The following is a 21,844-nucleotide window of genomic DNA, read 5'->3' on the forward strand; positions in this document are numbered from 1 at the left end:
TCTGACATCCTTCTTACTCAGGTCATTACTCCTTTTCGCAAACTGATGCTATGTGCCGAGAACAGGAAGGAAATGGAAGACTGGATTGGCGCCCTCAAGTCTGTCCAGAAGTGGGAGATCTATGAGGTAGGTCTTCAAGTTGTTTGTATGCCTCCGACGTTTGGGGAAGTACTTTTGTAATAGCCGCTATCTTCTGCAGGCCAGCCAGTTCAACATGGAGCATTTTTCAGGGATGCACAACTGGTACGCCTGCTCGCACGCACGCCCCACCTTCTGCAATGTCTGCAGGGAGGCTCTACCCGGCGTCACTTCCCATGGCCTGTCCTGCGAAGGTACACACACACACACACACACACACACACACACACACACACACACACACACACACACACACACACACACACACACACACACACACACACACACACACACACACACACACACACACACACACACACACACACACACACACACATTCTAACTAATCTTTTCAGGCTATTTGACATACGTCTGCTTCCTGTCTTCCTCAAGTATGCAAGTTTAAAGCTCACAAGCGATGCGCAGTTCGCTCCACCAACAACTGCAAGTGGACCACATTGGCCTCCATCGGGAATGACATCATAGAAGATGAGGACGGGGTGTGTTTTGTTTGTGTGTGTGTGTGTGTGTGTTTATGTTTGCACATTGCTTGGTATCTAACGGCGGATCATTTTTCACCAGGTGTCCATGCCCCACCAGTGGCTGGAGGGTAACTTGCCTGTCAGCGCCAGGTGTGTGGTGTGCGACAAGAACTGCGGCAGCGTGAGGCGACTGCAGGACTGGCGCTGCCTCTGGTGCAAGGCCATTGTACGTGTCTCGGAAGTATTTGTTCACTGGCACAAGGTTACCTCGTATCAATGGCGACGCAATTTTGGCTCGAAATCAAAATGCCGGATATTGATGAGAATTCCATCCCACTCTTCCACTTAGTAAGAAGTGCGTCGGCATAAGCGCTGAGTGTGCAAATGGTCAGATGTGTTAGACACTCTGATCCTCACACACACGCAAACACACACAAATAAATCAGTGTGATATTTGTAAAGGTTAGTGAAGTGACATTTGCTGCATTTGTGAGGGTTGTAATGACCTTTTGAGATTGTACTGGAATATGAAATTACTATGGAAACTGCTTATTGTGTGTGTGCGCGTGCAGGTCCACATCAGCTGTAAAGAACAAATGGCCAAAATCTGCCCCCTGGGTCAGTGTAGAGTGTCCATCATCCCTCCCACAGCACTTAACAGCATCGACTCTGACGGTAAGACGCCTCTCATTTCACACACTGAACATAATTTTGTGTTACATTTGTATGCTTGCCTATAATTGCTTGCGCGCAGGCTTCTGGAAAGCCACCTCAGCGTCCTGCACGAGTCCTCTTCTGGTACTGGTCAATTCCAAAAGTGGGGACAACCAGGGTGTCAAGTTCCTGCGCAAGTTCAAACAGCTCCTCAACCCAGCGCAAGTCTTCGACCTCATGAACGGGGGGCCCGAACTCGGGTAAGGGCCTCTTGCTCCCAATTTTCTATCCACACAATGTTTTTACTCATCATTTTTTTCCCCCCCACTTTGCATATTTTTCCATTCCAGCCTGCGCATCTTTCAGAAGTTTGTGACGTTCCGCATCCTGGTGTGCGGGGGAGACGGCAGCGTGGGCTGGGTGCTCTCTGAACTTGATAAACTGAAGCTTCACAAGCAGGTGCGAGCCAGGAGAGGGCACTGTTCTTACTAAAATACAGCAAATACTCCAATTAATGCCTCTGTTCAATTAACTGCTGAGGGAAAAAAAACACCTCATTGCTGTGGGCAACCTCCGGGTATACCATAGTTTTTATTAACTCCACATGATATCAGTAGCTACATTTGAAGTAATATGAATGGTCAGCATCAAGCAGCTTCATTTACCTCTGAATGCACTTGGAAATTTTGCTACTTCGCGGACGGTGTGAAAGTCAAATGCTGATTAATACCAAGAGCTAGTTGGTGTGCGCAAACTATAAAATTGTGTTACTAATTATTACACTTAGACTTAGAGACTTAGACTTCCTTTTGTTGTCATTCAAATTTGAACTTTACAGTACAGATAAGAACGAAATGTTGTTGCATTAGCTCGTAGTGCAGGATAAAAGAGCAATAAGGTGCAAATATAAATAAATGGATTACTGTACAGATAAATATATTGCACTTATTGCATATGCATCCACGTTTATGGATGTATGGTATATTGTCTTTATATCTATCTATATATTTATGGGCATGTTGCTATGAAGACTGCATGTAGAATTGAAAACAAGTGCAAAAGTGGTGCAGACCGCCCAATTGAAATAAGGGTTTTGCGTGTACCGACTGTCACCATGGAAACACTCCTTTCCCTCCGCATTCATGGTATCATGCTCTCCTACCTGTGGTGTTTTGCAGTTGAACACGCAGCACACATCTATAACCTGTACCACACTTTCTGCAATTTAAAAACGCAATCTAGACAAAATAACCTATTGTATACCATGCCAAAAGTTCGTTCTGGGAGACCACACAATCAGTGTTTTTGCACAACAATAGCAATGACTGCGATAGTGCACTAAAATAACAGAGCCAAGAAAATGCATGTTATAATTTTTTTTTGTCATAAAAAGGAACGCCATTAAAAAAAACGCCAGCATAAATAATTTTTGTGTTCGGTCCATTCATCAGATTAAAAATGGAACTGCTGGACAGATATGTCTTTTTTAAATTTTTGACAGAAATATGCAGATGGTCGACAGGATCACAGAAGAGTGATTCTCCCCATCTTCGGTCATATTGCTGCGATCACCTCCTGACGACGGCAAGGCCGATTGTGTGTAACTGTGTTAGTTTGCACACACATTCAAGGCGTACTCAATATAGACACAAAACAGTGGCCGCTGAATAGTTTTAAGTTTGATAAATCACATTGTGATCCCTGAATAATTATATTCGCATCTCCTCCTAGTACTACTGTTGGCGTTCTGATAATCAGCATATACAGGTATTGTGTGTATACTTGAAAATAGACATTTCAAATGGTTTGTGCCCGCTTTTTGCTCATTATGATTTCAGGGACACAATCCCCTGTGCATGAGCTTAGTAGATACGCTTTGCGTGTGCTATCAAGTGGGCATGCAATCCTTTAGCACATGGTTGTCAAACTGATTTTCATTGTGGCCACGTCACAGTCAGAGCACCGCTTGTCACTGTGGAACATATAACAATATAAATGTATAATTGCCTCATTATATTAAATATTTGAATGTTTTGATAATTATCAATGTTTACCTACAAACTGATGCGAAACTGTCTTTTGAATCACAAGTCAAGGTGAATTATTAAAGTTCAACTATTGTAGAATTTATTTAAAAAAGGGTTACAATGACCAAAAAACTCCAGCAATTAATGGCTTGTGGCATCAAATAAGAAAATAATATTCCTTTAGGAAGAACCACAGCTACATGGAGTACAATTTTTTTTCTCACAAGAGTGTTACATTGAATATTTAGAAAGAAAAATGAAGAACCTGATCTAAGTTCCAAATACCACACGCTAAACAGCGTGTGCAAACTATAACATTGTGTCTACTATTAGTGGGTGTGTTGCGTGTGAGCTTCTAAGACTGTGTGTAGAATTGACAACAAGGGCAAAAGAGGTACAGACCGCCTTATTTAAATTATTTTTTTGCCACGGAGACACTGATTTCACATTTATGTCATCATGCTAAACCTGTGACGCCGTGCTTTGTTTTGAAAAATGCAGCAGACATCTATAACATGTACCACTTTGTATAAGCATTTTTTGGGCAGTCGTGCAATGCATCTGCAACAAAAACCACGTTTGTATCGCACTTAAGATTTGTTTGTTGAAGTTTTATTTCGAACATGTATAAAGTTTTAATACGATACATCACATATTATATATATATATATATATATATATTGAATATATATATATATATAGATGGATGGATGGATCGATCGATATAGATTTTTTGTTTGTTTGTTTTTTTGCTGGCACTAAGTATGAGCGTGCGCTGGAATGTCCCAGGTGTAAGAAAATGCATTTTGCAAGAAGTTTTTTTTTCATATATATAAAAAAAAGATAGTCACAACAAACGCCTGCATCAAACACAAACGCATCAATTAAATTGGTGTTAATCAGCCCCTTGAGTAGACAGCAGTTAAAAAATTTGAAAAGGATATTGCTGAATAGACTTTATGTTTAATTTTTCACATTCCATAAATGTTGACAAGCATACGTAGAACTGAGAAACCTCCTTACTCACAGCTATTTCTGATCAACAGCCAGTTTGTGTGTCCTTTCTAGACGAACTAAATTCGTAAAACAGCAGCTGCAGAACAGTTTAGTGTTGATAAATCACAGTGCGGGTGCATTTCCTCTTCCCAGTATTGTGGGTGTTTTAATGATAAGCAAATATTCTACGTATTAATGAAGACAGAGATGCTAAATAATTTACACTCCTTATTTTGTTCACTTAAGAAACATAATCCTCTGCGCCCAAGTTTAGTAAATCAGCTTCTTGTGCGCTATCAAGTTTGCACTTGTTTTTCTACACGCAAAACTTAAGTAGATCAAGACTTCATTGTAGTGTTGTTTACAATTAACTCATCAGTGCTGTTAATGTTCCTTTCCAGCATAGCAACATTGCTTCTGTTGCTGCTCTGTTGTGCAACATACATATCCATAAATGATGGTTTCAAACAGAGTAACGTTCCCCTTTTCACTTTCTCATGCACTTTAATTGATTATTTAACTTAAAATATTTAACAGCGTCTCTCCAATTATTGCCTGCTTCCAATTAAAGCCCCGCCCGTCCTCTAGGTCAATACATGCTTTGGCTATAATCACAGCACCTATGGTATTGCCAAAAGACCCATTTAAACAGTAAAATTAAGGTAAACATAAGACTGAAAATACATCAAGGGTTAGAATTGGGGTTTAAATCACCAACAACGATTCCTGGGCTCGGCCACCGCTGCTGCCCACTGCTCCCCTCACCTCCCAGGGGGTGATTAAGGGTGATGGGTGGAATGCAGAGAATAATTTCGCCACACCTAGTGTGTGTGTGACAATCATTGGTACTTTAACTTTAACAACTGTCAGAAAACCTTAAATAAAAAGTTAAAATATTGGGATTAAAACTTTGTTTAAAAATGTTCTCCCTCTTCTGGTCGGGCAGTGCCAGCTGGGCGTGCTGCCGCTGGGCACCGGTAACGACCTGGCCCGAGTCCTTGGCTGGGGGGGTCTCTGTGACGACGACGCTCAGCTTCTGCAGATCGTGGAGAAGCTGGAGAGGGCTACCACCAAAATGCTGGACCGGTAAGTGGGACTTTAGGGGCAGATCCAATGAGACACACTCTGGTGAATTAAAGACATAAGATTGAGGACAACTAAAGTGGGTTTCCATCGTGAAACTGAAGCATCTATTATTTTTCTCACAGATTCTGATTAATGAATGTTCATTTAATTCATTGTGTGTGTCAGGTGGAGCGTGATGACATACGAGGTTCCCGCCACCACTAAACAGATGTCATTAGTAAGGGAAGACATCCCCCTCGATTACCCACTGCAGGTATACCAGTTTAATTCATGAGGATGCTTTTAGTTCCAAATTATCATCGGCATGGTTTTCATCCTCAGGTTCACATCACTCAGTATGCAGACTCTGTGGCGTCCCACCTGGCCAAAATCCTGGACTCAGACAAACACAGCGACGTCATTTCCTCCGCCAAGTAAGTCCTGGCTCGTGTGGTTTTGCTCGGAGCAAAACTGTGTCACCTGACCCACTGGAATCACTCTCAAGGTTCCTGTGTGGGACGGTCAACGAGTTTGTGACGGAGGTGGGCAAGGCGTACGAGAGGGCCACAGAGAACAAGGAAGAGGCGGACGCTATGGCAAAAAAGGTAAATGGTTCATATACTGGAGTGTGTGTATGAGGGTTTGTGTCAAAGCCATTTGCGGGCAGGTGAATTGTGTTGAACCTCAGATGCTACATGCTACACGCCTTTGGACAAAAGCATTGGGAAAATGTTAACATTTTGGTACACTCCAATCTTCTGTGAGGACTTTCCTGCAAGATTATAGAGAGTTTTTTAGGTTTTTATTTTACGCCAAACCCATTTAGACGCCCGGAAAAGGGTGGAGTTGCGGAGGAGACCCTGCCCCAAGTGGAGGAGTTCAAGTACCTCGGAGTCTTGTTCATGAGTGAGGGAAGAGTGGATCGTGAGATCGACAGGCGGATCGGTGCGGCGTCTTCAGTAATGCGGACGCTGTTTCGATCCGTTGTGGTGAAGAAGGAGCTGAGCCGGAAGGCAAAGCTCTCAATTTACCGGTCGATCTACGTTCCCATCCTCACCTATGGTCATGAGCTTTGGGTTATGACCGAAAGGACAAGATCACGGGTACAAGCAGCCGGAATGAGTTTCCTCCGCCGGGTGGCGAGGCTCTCCCTTAGAAATAGGTTGAGAAGCTCTGTCATCCGGGGGGAGCTCAAAGTAAAGCCGCTGCTCCTCCACATCGAGAGAAGCCAGATGAGGTGGTTCGGGCATCTGGTCAGGATGCCACCCGAACGCCTCCCTATGGAGGTGTTTAGGGCACGTCCGACCGGTAGGAGGCCAAGGGGAAGACCCAGGACACGTTGGGAAGACTATGTCTCCCGGCTGGCCTGGGAACGCCTCGGGATCCCCCGGGAAGAGCTGGACGAAGTGGCTGGGGAGAGGGAAGTCTGGGCTTCCCTGGTTAGACTGCTGTCCCCGCGACCCGACCTCGGATAAGCGGAAGAAGATGGATGGGTGGATGGATGGATGGATTTATACATGCCTTTCTGCACACTGGTCTCAGGAAGTGTTCGCACAAAGTTGGAAGTGTACAACAGTAGGGATGTCCCGATCCAGGTTTTTGCACTTCCGATCCGATACCGATATTGTTTTTGCACTTCCGATCCGATACCGATACTGACCGATACTGGCCTATCCGAGCATGTATTAAAGTTTAAAGTTATTTAGCCTACTTAGTTGTCAGAATCATGTTGAAAAGGGTTTTAGTACTCTTGATAACAACTAGCCAGCTGAATTAGGGGAGTTTGAATAATACACAATGGTTGGTAACAAGAAACTGACCTGTTTATTCAAGGATAAACACAAAATAGACAAAATTATACATGACAAACAGAAATGGCATCATTGAACTAGGGCTGGGTGATATGGCCTTTTTTTAATATTGCAATATTTTAAGGCCATATTGCGATACACAATATATATCTCGATATTTTGCCTTAGCCTTGAATGAACACTTGATGCATATAATCACAGCAGTATGATGATTCTATGTGTTTTGATTGATTGATTGAGACTTTTATTAGTAGGTTGCACAGTGAAGTACATATTCCGTACAATTGACCACTAAATGGTAACACCCGAATAAGTTTTTCATCTTGTTTAAGTCGGGGTCCACTTAAATTGATTCATGATACAGATATATACTATCAGATATATACTATCATCATAATACAGTCATCACACAAGATATCCACATTGAATTATTTACATTATTTATAATTCGGGGTGTGGAGGGGGGCGCCGGATGTAAGTGTTAAAAAGACAGCCAAAAGAGTTTGATATGAGAATAAATCTAAAGTTAAAATATAGGGTAGAAATGCACCCATTTGCAGGAAATGTAGTCTTGATTTTCAAAACTTTCTTTCAAGGCTTGCATGTCTACATTAAAACATTCTTCTTCATACTGCATTAATATATGCTACTTTTAAACTTTCATGCAGAGAAGGAAATCACAACTAAAAAAATGACTAATTTTTTCATACGGTGTTGATGTGGAAATTTTTGCCTCGGCATTTTGATGGTGTGGGCGTGTGGCACCGAATGGAGATAAGCGTCTTGACAGACGTTACAATATAAAACGTGTCCATAAGTGCATGTCATGTATTTTGGATCCTACAGAATGTTTTGGCATTGAAAATGTGCACATGTGTTGATCTCCCAGTGTGCACTGCTGAATGAGAAGCTGGATTCTCTGGTGAAAGCCTTAAGTGAGGAAGCTGATGCTCAGGTAAATAAGGGAGCGCTAACCTGCATCAACGGTAAAAAACAACCCTCACCTGTCATCTTCTATTGCTTTCAGGTGGTTCCGGCAGATTCCTTGCCCAGCCAGGAGGATGGCGGCTCAGGACCCGATAAAAATGGCAGCGACACAGGCTCCAATTGTCAAACGTACCGCTCCAGGGAGCAGCTGATGCTGCGGGCCAACAGCCTGAAAAAGGCGCTGAGGCAGATCATCGAACAAGCAGAGAAAGGTGAGAGAGGAGTGATGTTTGCTTTTTTGGCGGCGGCGTCTGTCATACTCTCTGACTCGGCGACCCCGCTCACCTGTGACATGTTTGCAGTGGTGGACGAGCAGACCCGAGACACTCAGTTGTATCGGATACCTTCGTCATCCTCCATTAAAAGGGAAAACAGCGAGGAACAGAAGGATACAGAGAGGCGTAAGTGTTAAAAACGAACACATTAAATGCTCTATTTATCTCATAGGTAAACCATAAATAACTTTGATTATTGAGTATGTTTAAATATCTAATAATTGTTTACTTACTTATTACTTACGAAATGTCGTTCTTATCTGTACTGTAAAGTTCAAATTTGAATGACAAAAAAAGGAAGTCTAAGTCTATTGTATAGTAATGTATTCACTCATTTATTTATTCACTGTTCTGTTACAAACAGAGAACAAAAAAATTGGATAAAACTGCTATGATATGAAAAGGGGTAGGATTAAATAAGCTGTGCTTCTTCCTACTCCTTTTCGGACATTCTGTAATAAAACAACTGTAAAAATCTGATGCATTAGGATGCAATTGTAATACGATGCATGTTTGAAATAAACTGAAACTAACTATTTAAAGCCTCTTTTCAATGAACCACAGAGTCTCCAATATTTGCTAAGTGCTTGTGTTGTGGCTCTGCTTTGTGTATCTGATCTCCCTTTACTGCCACCTTTCCGAACAGGGCGTTAACCCATGTCGCCTGTATGAGCGGTAGGTGAGCCACGAGTCTAAAAGCCCAAGCTGCTGATCCAATGGCTAGCGCACTCTTTGAAGTTGTCCGAGAGTGAAGTTTACAAACGTACACATGGCCGAGCCGCCCTGCCTGTCCTCTGTTACACGTGGTCGGCAAAAGGGATGTACTTTGACATAAAACATAGGCATTCAGCAGATGGCAGCTTTATTAGTATCTAGAGTGAGCGGCCCAGTTGTGAAAGTCACGCGTGTCACACTTGTTGTAGCTCTTGAGTGCTGGTAATGCTGACTGAGCGGTTTGTTCCTTACCGCTGTTATAACATTGGTTCAATGGCTGATGGGTTGTACAACGCAATTTTGTCATTTGAGAGCTACTTTTAAATTAGAGTGTTGTGTCCAGGGCGTAGGACTGCAAGCCCTTCCTCGCCCATCGTCCCGGAGAAACAAGAGAGCCTCAACGCGGTCATCTTCAACGAGGACTCTGTGTAAGTGTGGCTGTGCAGCCTCTTAACATTCCGCTTTTTCTAACTCCTCTCCATTGGCTCTTTGCTTGCCTGCAGACAATGCTGGGAGAAATGTGTCATGAACAACTACTTTGGCATTGGTCTGGACGCAAAGATCTCACTGGAGTTCAACAACAAGAGGGACGAGCATCCCAAAAAGTGCAGGTAGGCAAAAAAAACAAAAAAACAGCGCAGTTTAAGGAGGAACTGCACTTTTTTGGAATCGTTCACAATCATTATGTGAGACAAAGAACACATGTTTTAGTTTTTTGTTGCATTCTAATTTGGAATAATGGGCTCGTTCTACGTGGATCGAAATGCTGCTAATTGGAGCAATCCATTCTGCCTCTAAATCATGCTGAAAATGCATTCAAAAACCTCCAACAATACTTCATTTACGTTCCATAACCTGTATTATAACCAAGCTGCAGCAACATTGTTATTGTTAGAGCAAACACTGAGGCGCTGTTTTTTTTAGAATAGTAACACATTGCCTTGCGATGGTATGCTACGGCATTAGCTGTAAGCTAGCTTCAGCTTTTGAGTTTGGAATGCACAACACAATGTGATGGGACACCAATCTGTACTGACTAAAATACATGAACAATCATATTACAGTATCTGTTAAGTATTAGTCCACATTTCATGTTTTGTTTTTACACAGCTAGCTCGACAGTGTATGTAGTTGGACTAACAAGCATGAAGTGCTGCATGATCACTAATATGGTGACTCACTTGATGGACAATTGTCCTTATGGTCAAGCTAGCCGGGGACGTTTTTTTTCCCAGTTGATTTTGGGTAAGCACTCCATGTCTGTCGGCATAGCTTGGCTCCAAGCGCCACATTTACACGTCTGCTCCAACGTTTCATCCACTTTTCGTGCTTGCTAAGCTTTTATAACGAGCAGTTCAGCCTGCTATTCAGTTTAAAAAAGATAAGGTTGTGAATCCTCATTTGTCCAATAATGGTCGACTTTGTCGTCTATTACGAAGTCTGCCATGGTTAGAACACACAGGCGTTTGTTGCTGGAGGTAGGAAGTGGGTTGCTATGAGCACTGAAATAATAGCGCCCCAGTAAATAAGTTTTGGCAATGCCTAAAAGGACCAAAATATGGTAAATATTGTACATATTACATATGGTTGTGAAAATATGTGTTATTACATTATTTATGTGTATATGTGATATATAGCGTTGCAAAGGGGTGGAAAGTTTCCGGTAATTTCCCGGAAATTTACCACGGGAAGTTAAGCTCGGGAAGTTTGGAAATTTTGACCATTTTTTGATTATTCAAAGTTGGACACCGTCCATCTTATTCTGTAGAATAAGATGAGAAGCTTGTAAAACACTAATGCAATGCCACACACAGATATAAATAGTCAGCTAAACAATTGGAGTAGTCTTTAAAAATATTTTACTGATGGACAAATGAATAGAAATAGGCTAGATGAATAAATGAACACTCAATCAGCATGCTAAATCAAACTATAACCTACATTCTTGTATGACAACAGAATGGCTAGCAGAACAAAAGGCAGAGGAAACTACACCTTTTGATTTAGTATTTGCTAGTTGAATTTTACAGATCACAAGGGTAGTCTACTGTCATAAAGTAACAAGCAATTACACCTCTATTAAACTCAAATACCATATATCATATATATTTACCCCAGTAATATGATCAACACTTACCTGACTGGATGAAGTCCTTGGGCTCAAATACTAGTGTGTCCTCAATAGCCCTGCTGTAGTGTTTAGCATCCTGGGAATTATCTGTGCATATGATGGAAGAATGCACTGCACGTGTGATGGAGGAATGCACAGTGCAGTGTTGAATTTGTACTGAATTTGCATTAAATCAGGTTGTTTTAGCTAATAATCATGCTGCAAGATTTAGCATGTTGCATTCAATGTTTTTTCACATTAATTTCCCATTAATACCCGTTAATTCCCATATATTCCCGTTACTTCCCATGGAAAGTTTCCAACTTTAAATATTCCCGGAATTTTGCAACCCTAGTGATATATATAATATATTTTTTTCTTTTTTTTTTTTTTTTATGTTCTGTCCATATATGTAATATCTATCTAAAAAATAATGTGTTCTTGTCTCTCATGATTGTGAATGATTAGGCAACATTTTAAAAACAAGTGCAGTTCCCCTTTAACCTGATGGCAGCAGAAGCATGACGTGTGTTTGTTCCTCTGCAGCAGTCGCACAAAGAACATGATGTGGTACGGAGTGCTGGGGACGAAAGAGCTGGTCCAGAAGACCTACAAAAACCTGGAGCAGAGGGTTCAGCTTGAGGTTGGACTTCTGCACACACATCATTCTCAAAGCTTTCCAAGAAAGCAAACAAAACTTAACATAATCCTCTGTCTCTAGTGTGATGGCATATCCATGCCTCTGCCAAGTCTCCAGGGACTGGCTGTGCTCAACATTCCCAGCTATGCAGGCGGCATCAACTTCTGGGGCGGCACCAAGGAAGACAATGTGAGCACCTTCTGGTTGTTAAAACTGGAAGCCTGACCTTCTTGCCAGCTCCAACTCTTTGGCTTGCTTTTTTTTTATTCCTGCAGAACTTTGGTGCACCGTCTTTTGACGACAAGAAGCTGGAAGTGGTGGCCGTGTTTGGCAGCATGCAGATGGCCATGTCCAGAGTCATCAACCTGCAGCACCACCGCATCGCCCAGGTTACACACGCATGCACACACTGCTGTTAAAAATCTCATGTTACAGTGGAACCTCTATTTATAAACTTAATTTGGTACGTAAATACAAAAGTTTGTATGTAGAAAACAAATTTCTCCATAAGAAACAATGTAAACATGAATAATGTGTTCCAGCCTCGACAAAAGTCCATATTGTAGCAAAAGTTTATACACTTTGAACACAATATAAAGTTCTATGCAGTTCTGTATACCATACAAAGGTTATGGATCAGCTATTCCTTTCTTAACAAAGCCAAAAACAACAACAGGCTGAACTGTTTTCCTTATGCAGCCACACTGTTTACACACACACACACACACACACACACACACACACACACACACACACACACACACACACACACACACACACACACACACACACACACACACACACACACACACACACACACACACACACACACACACACACACACATTGTCACTAGCCTTGTGGTGCACTCACAGTTCAAAATCACAAAACCCCTACACTGTAACCAGCCAGGTCACTACAATGATTAGCAATGAAAAATAAAATCCATGTTACCTTGTCGTTTAATCCTCTTTGTCCACAGTGGGAGAGGGGGGGAGTGCAAAAAGGCTATAAAAAACACTTAAAAAGTACAAAACACTTAAAAAGTACACAGAGTAGCACACTAACAACAGCAGTGTGCTGACTGAATAAGCAATGAACACTGGAGATCGATCAGTCCGACCATGATCACTGCGCTTCCAAGCACAAAATGGCTCAGCTGCCCTCGGTGGATGAAACATTCGGACACGGAGACAAGGTTCGTACACCAAAGTATATTTTTATTCGTTCTCCAGTTCGTAAATTGAGGTTCCACTGCATGTTATTTTTCTCCTACTGTATTTAGAATAAGTTGGAGTTTCCACAATGTATGTGAATTAATGAAAATCATTGACACATTTTGCATTCAATATATTTAAGTAATGCCAACATGTAATACCATTAGCCAACAAGTCAACCAAATTGGAAGATTTATCTTTTTGTTTCTTCAGTCAGAGGCAATTTAAATTTGTTTGCAGTTGAAATTTTACTTTTTCGACAAAAACTTGAACTATGGGACTATTGCCCTATGAGGACATTTAGCACAACTCATCTGTAGTCATGTATGAAGAGTAAGCAATTTTTCTTGAGGGAAGTGATTCCAATGCGGGCAGCGTAGGAGCTTCCACAATGCTGGCATTGGAGTGAATGTTAAATAATTTGGCCGCCATGTGCTCGACGTTTGCTGCGTTCAATACTTTTTTTCTCCAAATGTTCAACAGCACTGGCAGCCCTAGCGGTGCGGCTCCTCCACATGGAACGGTTTTTGGCTCCGTTTTCTGCGGATTATTTTTGTTGCCGGCTGACAGGTGGCATTAAACACAATCTTTATAGCGCAGTTTAGGTTGTCCTATCTTCCTTTTCTTTTGCTTTAACTCAAATCTGGAATTGCCCCTATGAATAATGTAAAACCAATCTCCAAATGGCATTTGGTCAGCAGGGCTGCAAAACTTGGAATGTTGGCACTTTTTCTGACTTTCACTTTGGGTATTGTCTTGATGTTTAGCAATCGCCAAAAATGGGACATCTTGACATTTGCCACTTGTTGAGTGTGTAGGTTTCTGCGGAATACTACAGTACGGGTGACTTTGCGTTTTGTTTGAAAACGGATGCCTGGGCCTTTCTGCACGGTGGTTTATAGTTTGCCAAAAGCAGTAGAAGCAGCACTTATCCTTCTCTCAATTGTTTTGTAAAGACTTATCTTGTCGCAGATGGAGCTTCCAAGATACAGCTATACCTCAACTAACGAGCTCAATTAGTTCTAGGACCGAGCTTGTAACCCAAAACACTCGTATCTCAAACTAACCCGGGGGTCAGCAACCCGTGGCTCTAGAGCCGCATGCGGCTCTTTAGCGCCGCCCTAGTGGCTCCCTCGACCTCTTTCAGAGATGTGTGAAAATGGAAAAAGAACCTAATTTAAAAAGAGAAAATCTTATTCATCTCATAAAGGATGAATACAGACATCAATGACAATTCTGTTTTGTTTGATCAGCTGTTTTCCTGCTGTGTTACAGGCACAGTTTGGAAACAATCAAAGTATGTACATAAACATTTACAAATCTTTTTGTGTAAATATCTCATTTCACATATATCTGGGGTTTATAGTCTGGTGCAGCTATTATATAAAAACAACTTTTTTTCTTTTAAAATGTAGTGGGTGCGGCTTATAGTGCGGAAAATACTGTACCCTTTTCAATATCCTGATGGTGAGATCAACACTGCTAGCTGCTAAATTGAAAACAGTCATTGCAGACTGCAGTTGTGCCTCTGAATAAGCTACAAGTGCCACGTAATCTGCATAGAGTAGTTCTTTCTTCGTAGTGTAAATAACATGTTGACTGTAGAGCTTGCCCTGCGGAAGCCGTGCTGAAATTCTGGTAGGATGTTGTCAGTGATGTATATCAGTCTTTCAAAAATTATTTTGCCAAAGACCTAATGCCTCTATTGCAAGCAAGGAGGACTATAGTTGTTGAACCAGTTCTGCAGAATTTAGCTTTGGACTCAGAGCTGTCGGGTTTAGACATGCATTTTAGTGCAGCTCTTCTGAGTTGGAATGACTGGGTGATGCAATCATTTAACCAGTCTCCATTTTTGTGCTTGGGATGAGCAAAAACGTTATTTGCTTAATTATATACAGTAGGCAATACCCAAGTCACAAAGTTGCACATTTTGTTCTCTGCACTGGTGCAAGGATGTAAACGGCGTTGGAAAGAGGACAGGACGTTTGAGCATAAGTTGGAGAATTCGATGGTCAGCTTTTTGGTGTCTTATTTCCTTTTTTTTCTTGGGTTTGTAAATTGTGACCTTTATGTGGTATCTGGCTGTGAAGATGGTCTGCTGCTCTCATAACTCTTATGTGGCAGCCGTCCTTCTTGCTTTCTGGCTGACCATGATGTAATAGATGCCTTTGTCCAGACCTTGGATATTTGTAGATGTATGGACATCAAAGAAGGTGTTTTCAGTATATATTATTTACAAAATTGTGAAAGTAGAACCCCTTAGAATGAAACTTACCACATGTCTTGTTTACTAAGGGGGTTCCAAGACAACATCAAATAAAGCAAAGTTATAATTTGACAAAAACAACAAAATGCTTGTGTAGCAGCTCAGCGATGTGTATTGATCTTACTTTACTGCCACCGCTTTGAGCGGGACACAAACCCAATGGCTAGCACACTCTGTGAAGTTGTTTACCAATGTACACCTGGCCCAGCCACCCTGGCTGGCCTCTTTTACACTGGGAAGCGCATACTTCCCTAACACACAATAATATCAATTTGGCATTCAATTTGGTTACTTGAGCGACTTTTTAAATTTATTTTTTTGACTAATAGAACCAGAAAATTTATTTAAAACTGCACATAACAAGTTTGATTGATTGATTGAGAAGTTTATTGACATCTTAAATAATTGAATCCATGTAATGCTTTAAAAAGGCAAATGGCTTGTTTCCATTGTGGTCCATTAAATATTCATCACATTTGATACATTCAATAATAAAAAATATATAAAGCCTGTAACATGTATATACAACATTACGTTAAACAAATGGATAAATGATGTACATATACACAGTATACATGTCAGGTGTATACTGTGTATATGTACATCATTTTAGTTAATGTAACTACCATCATTATTATGTTAGTATTTTCACGATGACGCATGCGGCTGATGGTGTAACCCAGGATGCAGAGACAGAAGGCGAGTCAAAGAATTTCTTTATGTGAAAGCAAAAAACAAAAACAAGGCACTTAGCGACAGAAGAGTAACTCATGCACGGTCAAAAAAAGCAATCATGCAGCGCTGACGAAGAGCAAAAGGTGAACATAAATAGACTTGATTAAAAATAGAAAACAGGTGCGCTGGCAGGCAACTAAACAGAAAGTGAAGGTGCAGCAAAAAAATGGAGTCCAACAGGAAGTAGAACCAAAATAATTGCACAGAAAATAATACGCAACACAAAAGTTGTCGTGCAGACGGTGACACAAAAAACGTTTCTCATGTAGTAGTTTAATCCAAAACACTTTGTCATAATTTTTAGCTTGAAACAATGTAATTAAGTGGCGATAAAGGATGCTCCGCCTTAGTTTTTACATAGAGTGTTTAAAAGTGCTTTTAGTAAGCCTCACTGGGAACACACAGTTTTGTGTATCTTCGGCTTTAGTTGTAGAGCATGGGTCATTTGTAGCCCTCAGACTTAACTTCATACGTTAGTGTAACTGTGGCCTGTGCACACTGGCAGCTATTAGTTAAGCTGTCTTAAATCCCACTAAACACTAACTACAATACCAGTGCAAACACAAAAATGACACATGATCACACATTGGGCAACACAAAGAGTAACTTCCTTTAAGCAAACTGACATGTCTCTGACCATCTCCTGGGGAACTAAGCAGTGTAAAATAGAAAGGTTTTACATTCAATCTTACCTTTGTAATACCTTAAGGTCTACTATAACTTAAGGTCTACCTCTGCTGCTATATTTTAACAAATTTAGTCACGTGGCTAAAGCTGATTATGAAGTGAATACTTTGCTGAAGAAAAGCAAAATGACCAAACTTACAGCTCTCATGCCTGTAGCTGACTACCATGAGTTGATTAACGTAGACCCCGACTTGAACAAGTTGAAAAACGTATTCGGGTGTTACCATTTAGTGGTCAATTGTACGGAATATGTACTGTACTGTGTAAACTGTACTGTTTCATATAATGTATTATCTTCCTTTGCAATCTACTAATAAAAGTTTCAATCAATCAGACTGACGGATAGTTTAAGATGTTTAAAGGGAAACTGCACTTTTTTGGAATTTTGCCTATATCATTCACAATAATTATGAGAGAGAAGAATACAAGTCTTTTTTTTTTAGGATTCTAAAGATAAAAAATTTAAAAAACGCTTGCAAGATGCAGCCCACTGGAATAGCCAATGTAGCCTTCAAAGCCCTCTAAAACATCTTCAAAACCCTCCTTCAACCTTTTTATATACGCGCTGCAAGTATATATACAGTATATTGTAGTAACATACACGTTCATAATGTGGAAAAAGTTAAAAATGTACCATATTTCGGTCATTTTTAGCATTACCCGAACTTGTTTTCTTGGCACATTTATTTCAGTGCCCATAGCAGTGCACTTCCGACTTCCGGCAACAAAGTGTGTTCTAATCATGGCAGACTTGGTAGAAGAGGACAAATATGGCTATTTTTGGACAAATGATGATTCACAACCGTATCTTTTTGAACCTGAATATACGGAGGATGAACTGCTGGTTATAGAAGCGAGAACAAAGAGAGGGTGAAACATTGGAGCAGACGGAAGCAGAGAGAGTTAGGACAAGCGTGGCTTTATACTGTAAATGTGGCACTTGGAGCCACGCTATGCCGACAGAAATGGCGTCCTTACCCAAAATCTACTGGAAAAAAATGTCCAGACAAATGTCCATCTAGTAAGTCACTATAATATTGATCATGATACATGCAGCACGTCATGCTTTCTTATTACAACTACGTACACTGTCGAACTAGCGGTGTACAAACAAAACAGAAATGTGGGCTAATACTTTACAGATACTGTACTATGATTGTTCATGTTTTTCAGTCAGTACAGATTGGTGTGCTATTGCATTGTGTTGTGCATTACAAACTTAAAAGCCATTCAGCTGCTGACGCAGAAGCTAGCTTGCGGCTAATGCTGTAGAATGCCATTGCAAGGCGATGTGTTAATACGCTAGAAAACAGTACGTCAGTGTTCGTTCGTACAATAACAATGTCAATACAGCTTGATTATTATATAGGTTACGGAACTTAATGAAATATTGTTTGCAGTTTTTGGATGCATTTTAGAGTAATTTAGAGGCAGAATGGATTGCTCCCAGTAGCTGCATTGCTGCACGTATAAAACGAGACAATTATTACAAATTTAGAATGCAAAAAAACCCAAAACGTGTTCTTGTCTCTTGTAAGGATTGTGAATGATGGGCAAAATAAAATAAAAAATGCAGTTCCTCTTTAACGAAGACAGCTTTTTTACAACATGCATACAGGACGGGCTCATTGAGCTTAGGGTGGGTTAGGTGCAGGTTCTTCTCTTAAGACGTCATGAAAAGCCGCAACTTTAAAAGTGAGCGTTTGAGCTTCTCTTCCCTTGAAAATTGGAGCAAACAAGTGATTAAAGATTTTTTTTAAATTCAATAAAAAATGTTTGGTGTTCTAAACAGGGTCTAGAAATACATATTACTTCTGTAAAATCAGGTCAAAAGTCACTTTTGCATAATAGGTAACATAATTGTATGCATCAAGACTTTACTCTATGAAGTGTCTCATGATAGATTGGAAATGCCCTCTGACATTTGCTGTGTGCTCCTCAGTGCCGCCAAGTGAAAATTACCATCCTGGGGGAGGAAGGCGTCCCTGTGCAGGTGGATGGCGAAGCCTGGATCCAGCCACCAGGGGTCGTCAAGATCCTCCATAAGAATCGAGCGCAGATGCTGACCAGAGACAGGGTGTGTACAAACACGTGGCGATGATGTTGTTTCTTGATCACTTCATGCCGCTCCAGCCTGTGAGAGTTCTCTCTCCAGGTCCACGCTGAGAGTGGGGGGCAGTGTTCATTTTAACAGCTGCTTTTAATTTAGTTTTAGTTGTCGTCTTTTGACATAAATGTGTTTTAGTTTTAGTCATATTTTAGTCATCTAAATAATTTTTTGTCTGGTTTTAGTTGACGAAATTCCTCAACATTTTAGTCCACTATATTTTAGTCGACAAAATGTACTGTAATTTTTAAAGTATGGCGGACAAAGCATCTTTGAAGTTGTCTTGAAAGCACTTTTATTATTTATTATTGCAGAACATCTCAAAAACTAAACCAGAACAAGACCAGCACTCTGTGAATATTTCAATGAGTACATTTCACACAAAACCTTATTGTGTGTCATCGTTTTAGCTGAAATTTAGCATTTTTTTTCAAATTTTGAATAATACATGACTAAAATGGTCACATGAAAAAACAATCTAGTTGTATTCTAGATTGGCGGGCAAGCTCACCTATGCACACAACAAAGTAGTGGTAGAGTCTTGCGCCTTCTCTGCTCTCTTTAATAGTAACAGTAATTCGTAGTACCGTAATTAAATTAAGTTATCATTGATATTGTGGAATGTACTCAAAACACTTTTTAAACATAACTAAAATAAATAGACACACTGTTAGAAAAAACTGTATTTTGCATGTCTTGTGTTTGTTTCACTGAATCGTTTTAGTCAGTGTTTTATCTATTTTAGTAGCTAATCTTTTATTGTTGTACTGTAAATATTTGTTTGTACTGTAGCACTTTAAGATTTAGTAAAATGAAGTGCGTACTTGAACGCAACATAAAAACACCTTGTCTCTTTTCCTCTGAGGAAAGATTGATCATTATTATTGCGTGTTAAGAGAGCACACTTTGTAGGTTAAATGTGCACAACTGAATAGTTTAGTTCAGGGGTGTCAAACTAATTTTAGATCGGGGCCACATGGAGAAAAATCTACTCCCAAGTGGGCCGGACTGGTAAAATCACGGCACGATAACTTAAAAATAAAGACAACTTTAGATTGTTTTCTTTGTTTAAAAATAGAACAAGCAAATTCTGAAAATATACAAATTATAATGTTGTTGTTGTTTTTTTTTATACTTGTTGCGGTTAATAGTATTCTATCTTTATTTGTCGTTATTTATACTTTCTGAATAAGTTATGTGATAATGTTCATCAGTCAACTTATTGGTGTTAATTTTCAATCTTATCAAGATAAAAAAATTATATAAAAATCTAATTGCAGGATGTTATTTATATAGTTTGCTTATTTTCTTCAACTGGTGCACTAACATCATGTGGTTTATCTTTTTTACATATAGAATAGAATAGAATAGAAAGTACTTTATTGATCCCTGGGGGAAATTCAGCAGCATAATTCATATGTAGCATAATCTACAAAGATACAAAGAATTGCTATTGCGACATCTAGTGGACACATTTAGAACAGCCGTTTCTTTCATTCAAAAATTTCGGCTCATTTTTATACTTAGCAAACTCATCCCGCGGGCCGGATAAAACCTGTTCACGGGCCTGATCCGGGCCATACGTTTGATACCCCTGGTTTAGTTGCTCAGACAGTAATATGTTTATAGAAGTTTAGATTGGGGTACCGTATTTTTCGGGGTATAAGTCGCTCCGGAGTATAAGTCGCACCGGCCGAAAATGCATAATAAAGAAGGAAAAAAAAACATATATAAGTCGCACTGGAGTATAAGTCGCATTTTTGGGGGAAATGTATTTGATAAAACCCAACACCAAGAATAGACATTTGAAAGGTAATTTAAAATAAATAAAGAATAGTGAACAACAGGCTGAATAAGTGTACGTTATATGACTCATAAATAACCAATTGAGAACGTGCCTGGTATGTTAACGTAACATATTATGGTAAGAGTCATTCAAATAACTATAACATATAGAACATGCTATACGTTTACCAAACAATCTGTCACTCCTAATCGCTAAATCCGATGAAATCTTATATGTCTAGTCTCTTACGTGAATGAGCTAAATAATATTATTTGATATTTTATGGTAATGTGTTAATAATTTCACACATAAGTCGCTCCAGTAAGTCCGCCGTGGCCCGTGAGTTTATAAAAGTACAGTTATCGGTTTTTAGATCATTTTAATTTGAAAGGGTAATATTTGTCACCATGATTACGGTTTATTCGTACTTCCCTACAATTTAGTCTTGTTTCCTGGTGAAAAATCCAAACACTGTAGCTTGGTTTTTGTAGTTCTGATAGATTCCTAACTTTTCCCATCCTCCTAACGATTAAATAAATATGATTGGATTTCGTCTGTCAATTATTTTCGTCTCATTTTTATTCGTCGACTAAATTGTCAATACATTTTTTCATTGTTTTCGTCAACGTGCATTTGTTTTAACCCGTCAACAAAATTAACACTGGTGGGAGGTGGACTCACTGGCTGGTTTAATCCTCCCTAAATGTGTCCTGTCCAACGTTCCCTCTAAAGTGCGCGCCTGTGCAATTGCGCACTGCTCAAGCGTCCTCTGCGCACGGCAAATCTATGCCACGCACAAAATCAAATAAAAAAATAAGCGCATAACAATTTTAGTCACACGGACACGACAGAGACAACAGTTTTCGTCATCATTGTTCAAATATTGTAACGTCTGTCGAGACGCTTTGAGGACATGAATTCCATCCATCCCTTTACTGAGCAAAACTCTTTATTGTCGGCCATAAACACATAAACATAAACCAAAACATTAGTAAAAAAAATTATATCTAGCAAAACTGGTCATTTTCTGCAGTACAAACCAGACAAAAAGCAACTTTGTTATATCAACAGCAGCCGCTCGCTCTTTCTCACTTGCGCCAACACATGCACATATGGCACTTAGCCAGTGATGCGTTTACAGCCACACA

At 40.1% G+C, this 21,844-nt stretch overlaps 1 protein-coding gene across 3 annotated transcripts in view; it reads left to right on the forward strand.

Moving 5' to 3' along the window:
* Positions 1-21,844, forward strand: part of si:dkey-172j4.3 (diacylglycerol kinase delta) — a 106,327-nt gene that overhangs the window by 52,921 nt on the left and 31,562 nt on the right. For all 3 annotated transcript variants that reach the window (XM_062065917.1, XM_062065919.1, XM_062065918.1), the window contains exons 6-25: positions 22-126; positions 200-332; positions 532-638; positions 721-846; positions 1,193-1,295; positions 1,375-1,534; positions 1,625-1,733; positions 5,244-5,383; positions 5,549-5,636; positions 5,705-5,796; positions 5,868-5,967; positions 8,063-8,128; positions 8,201-8,372; positions 8,463-8,561; positions 9,493-9,577; positions 9,653-9,760; positions 11,806-11,902; positions 11,981-12,088; positions 12,175-12,288; positions 18,746-18,880. In XM_062065917.1, coding sequence (XP_061921901.1) covers positions 22-126; positions 200-332; positions 532-638; positions 721-846; positions 1,193-1,295; positions 1,375-1,534; positions 1,625-1,733; positions 5,244-5,383; positions 5,549-5,636; positions 5,705-5,796; positions 5,868-5,967; positions 8,063-8,128; positions 8,201-8,372; positions 8,463-8,561; positions 9,493-9,577; positions 9,653-9,760; positions 11,806-11,902; positions 11,981-12,088; positions 12,175-12,288; positions 18,746-18,880 — 2,247 coding nt within the window. The remainder of the gene's footprint in view (positions 1-21; positions 127-199; positions 333-531; positions 639-720; positions 847-1,192; positions 1,296-1,374; positions 1,535-1,624; positions 1,734-5,243; positions 5,384-5,548; positions 5,637-5,704; positions 5,797-5,867; positions 5,968-8,062; positions 8,129-8,200; positions 8,373-8,462; positions 8,562-9,492; positions 9,578-9,652; positions 9,761-11,805; positions 11,903-11,980; positions 12,089-12,174; positions 12,289-18,745; positions 18,881-21,844) is intronic.

This window comes from Entelurus aequoreus, linkage group LG12 (assembly GCF_033978785.1).
Source record: "Entelurus aequoreus isolate RoL-2023_Sb linkage group LG12, RoL_Eaeq_v1.1, whole genome shotgun sequence".
NCBI lineage: Eukaryota > Metazoa > Chordata > Actinopteri > Syngnathiformes > Syngnathidae > Entelurus > Entelurus aequoreus.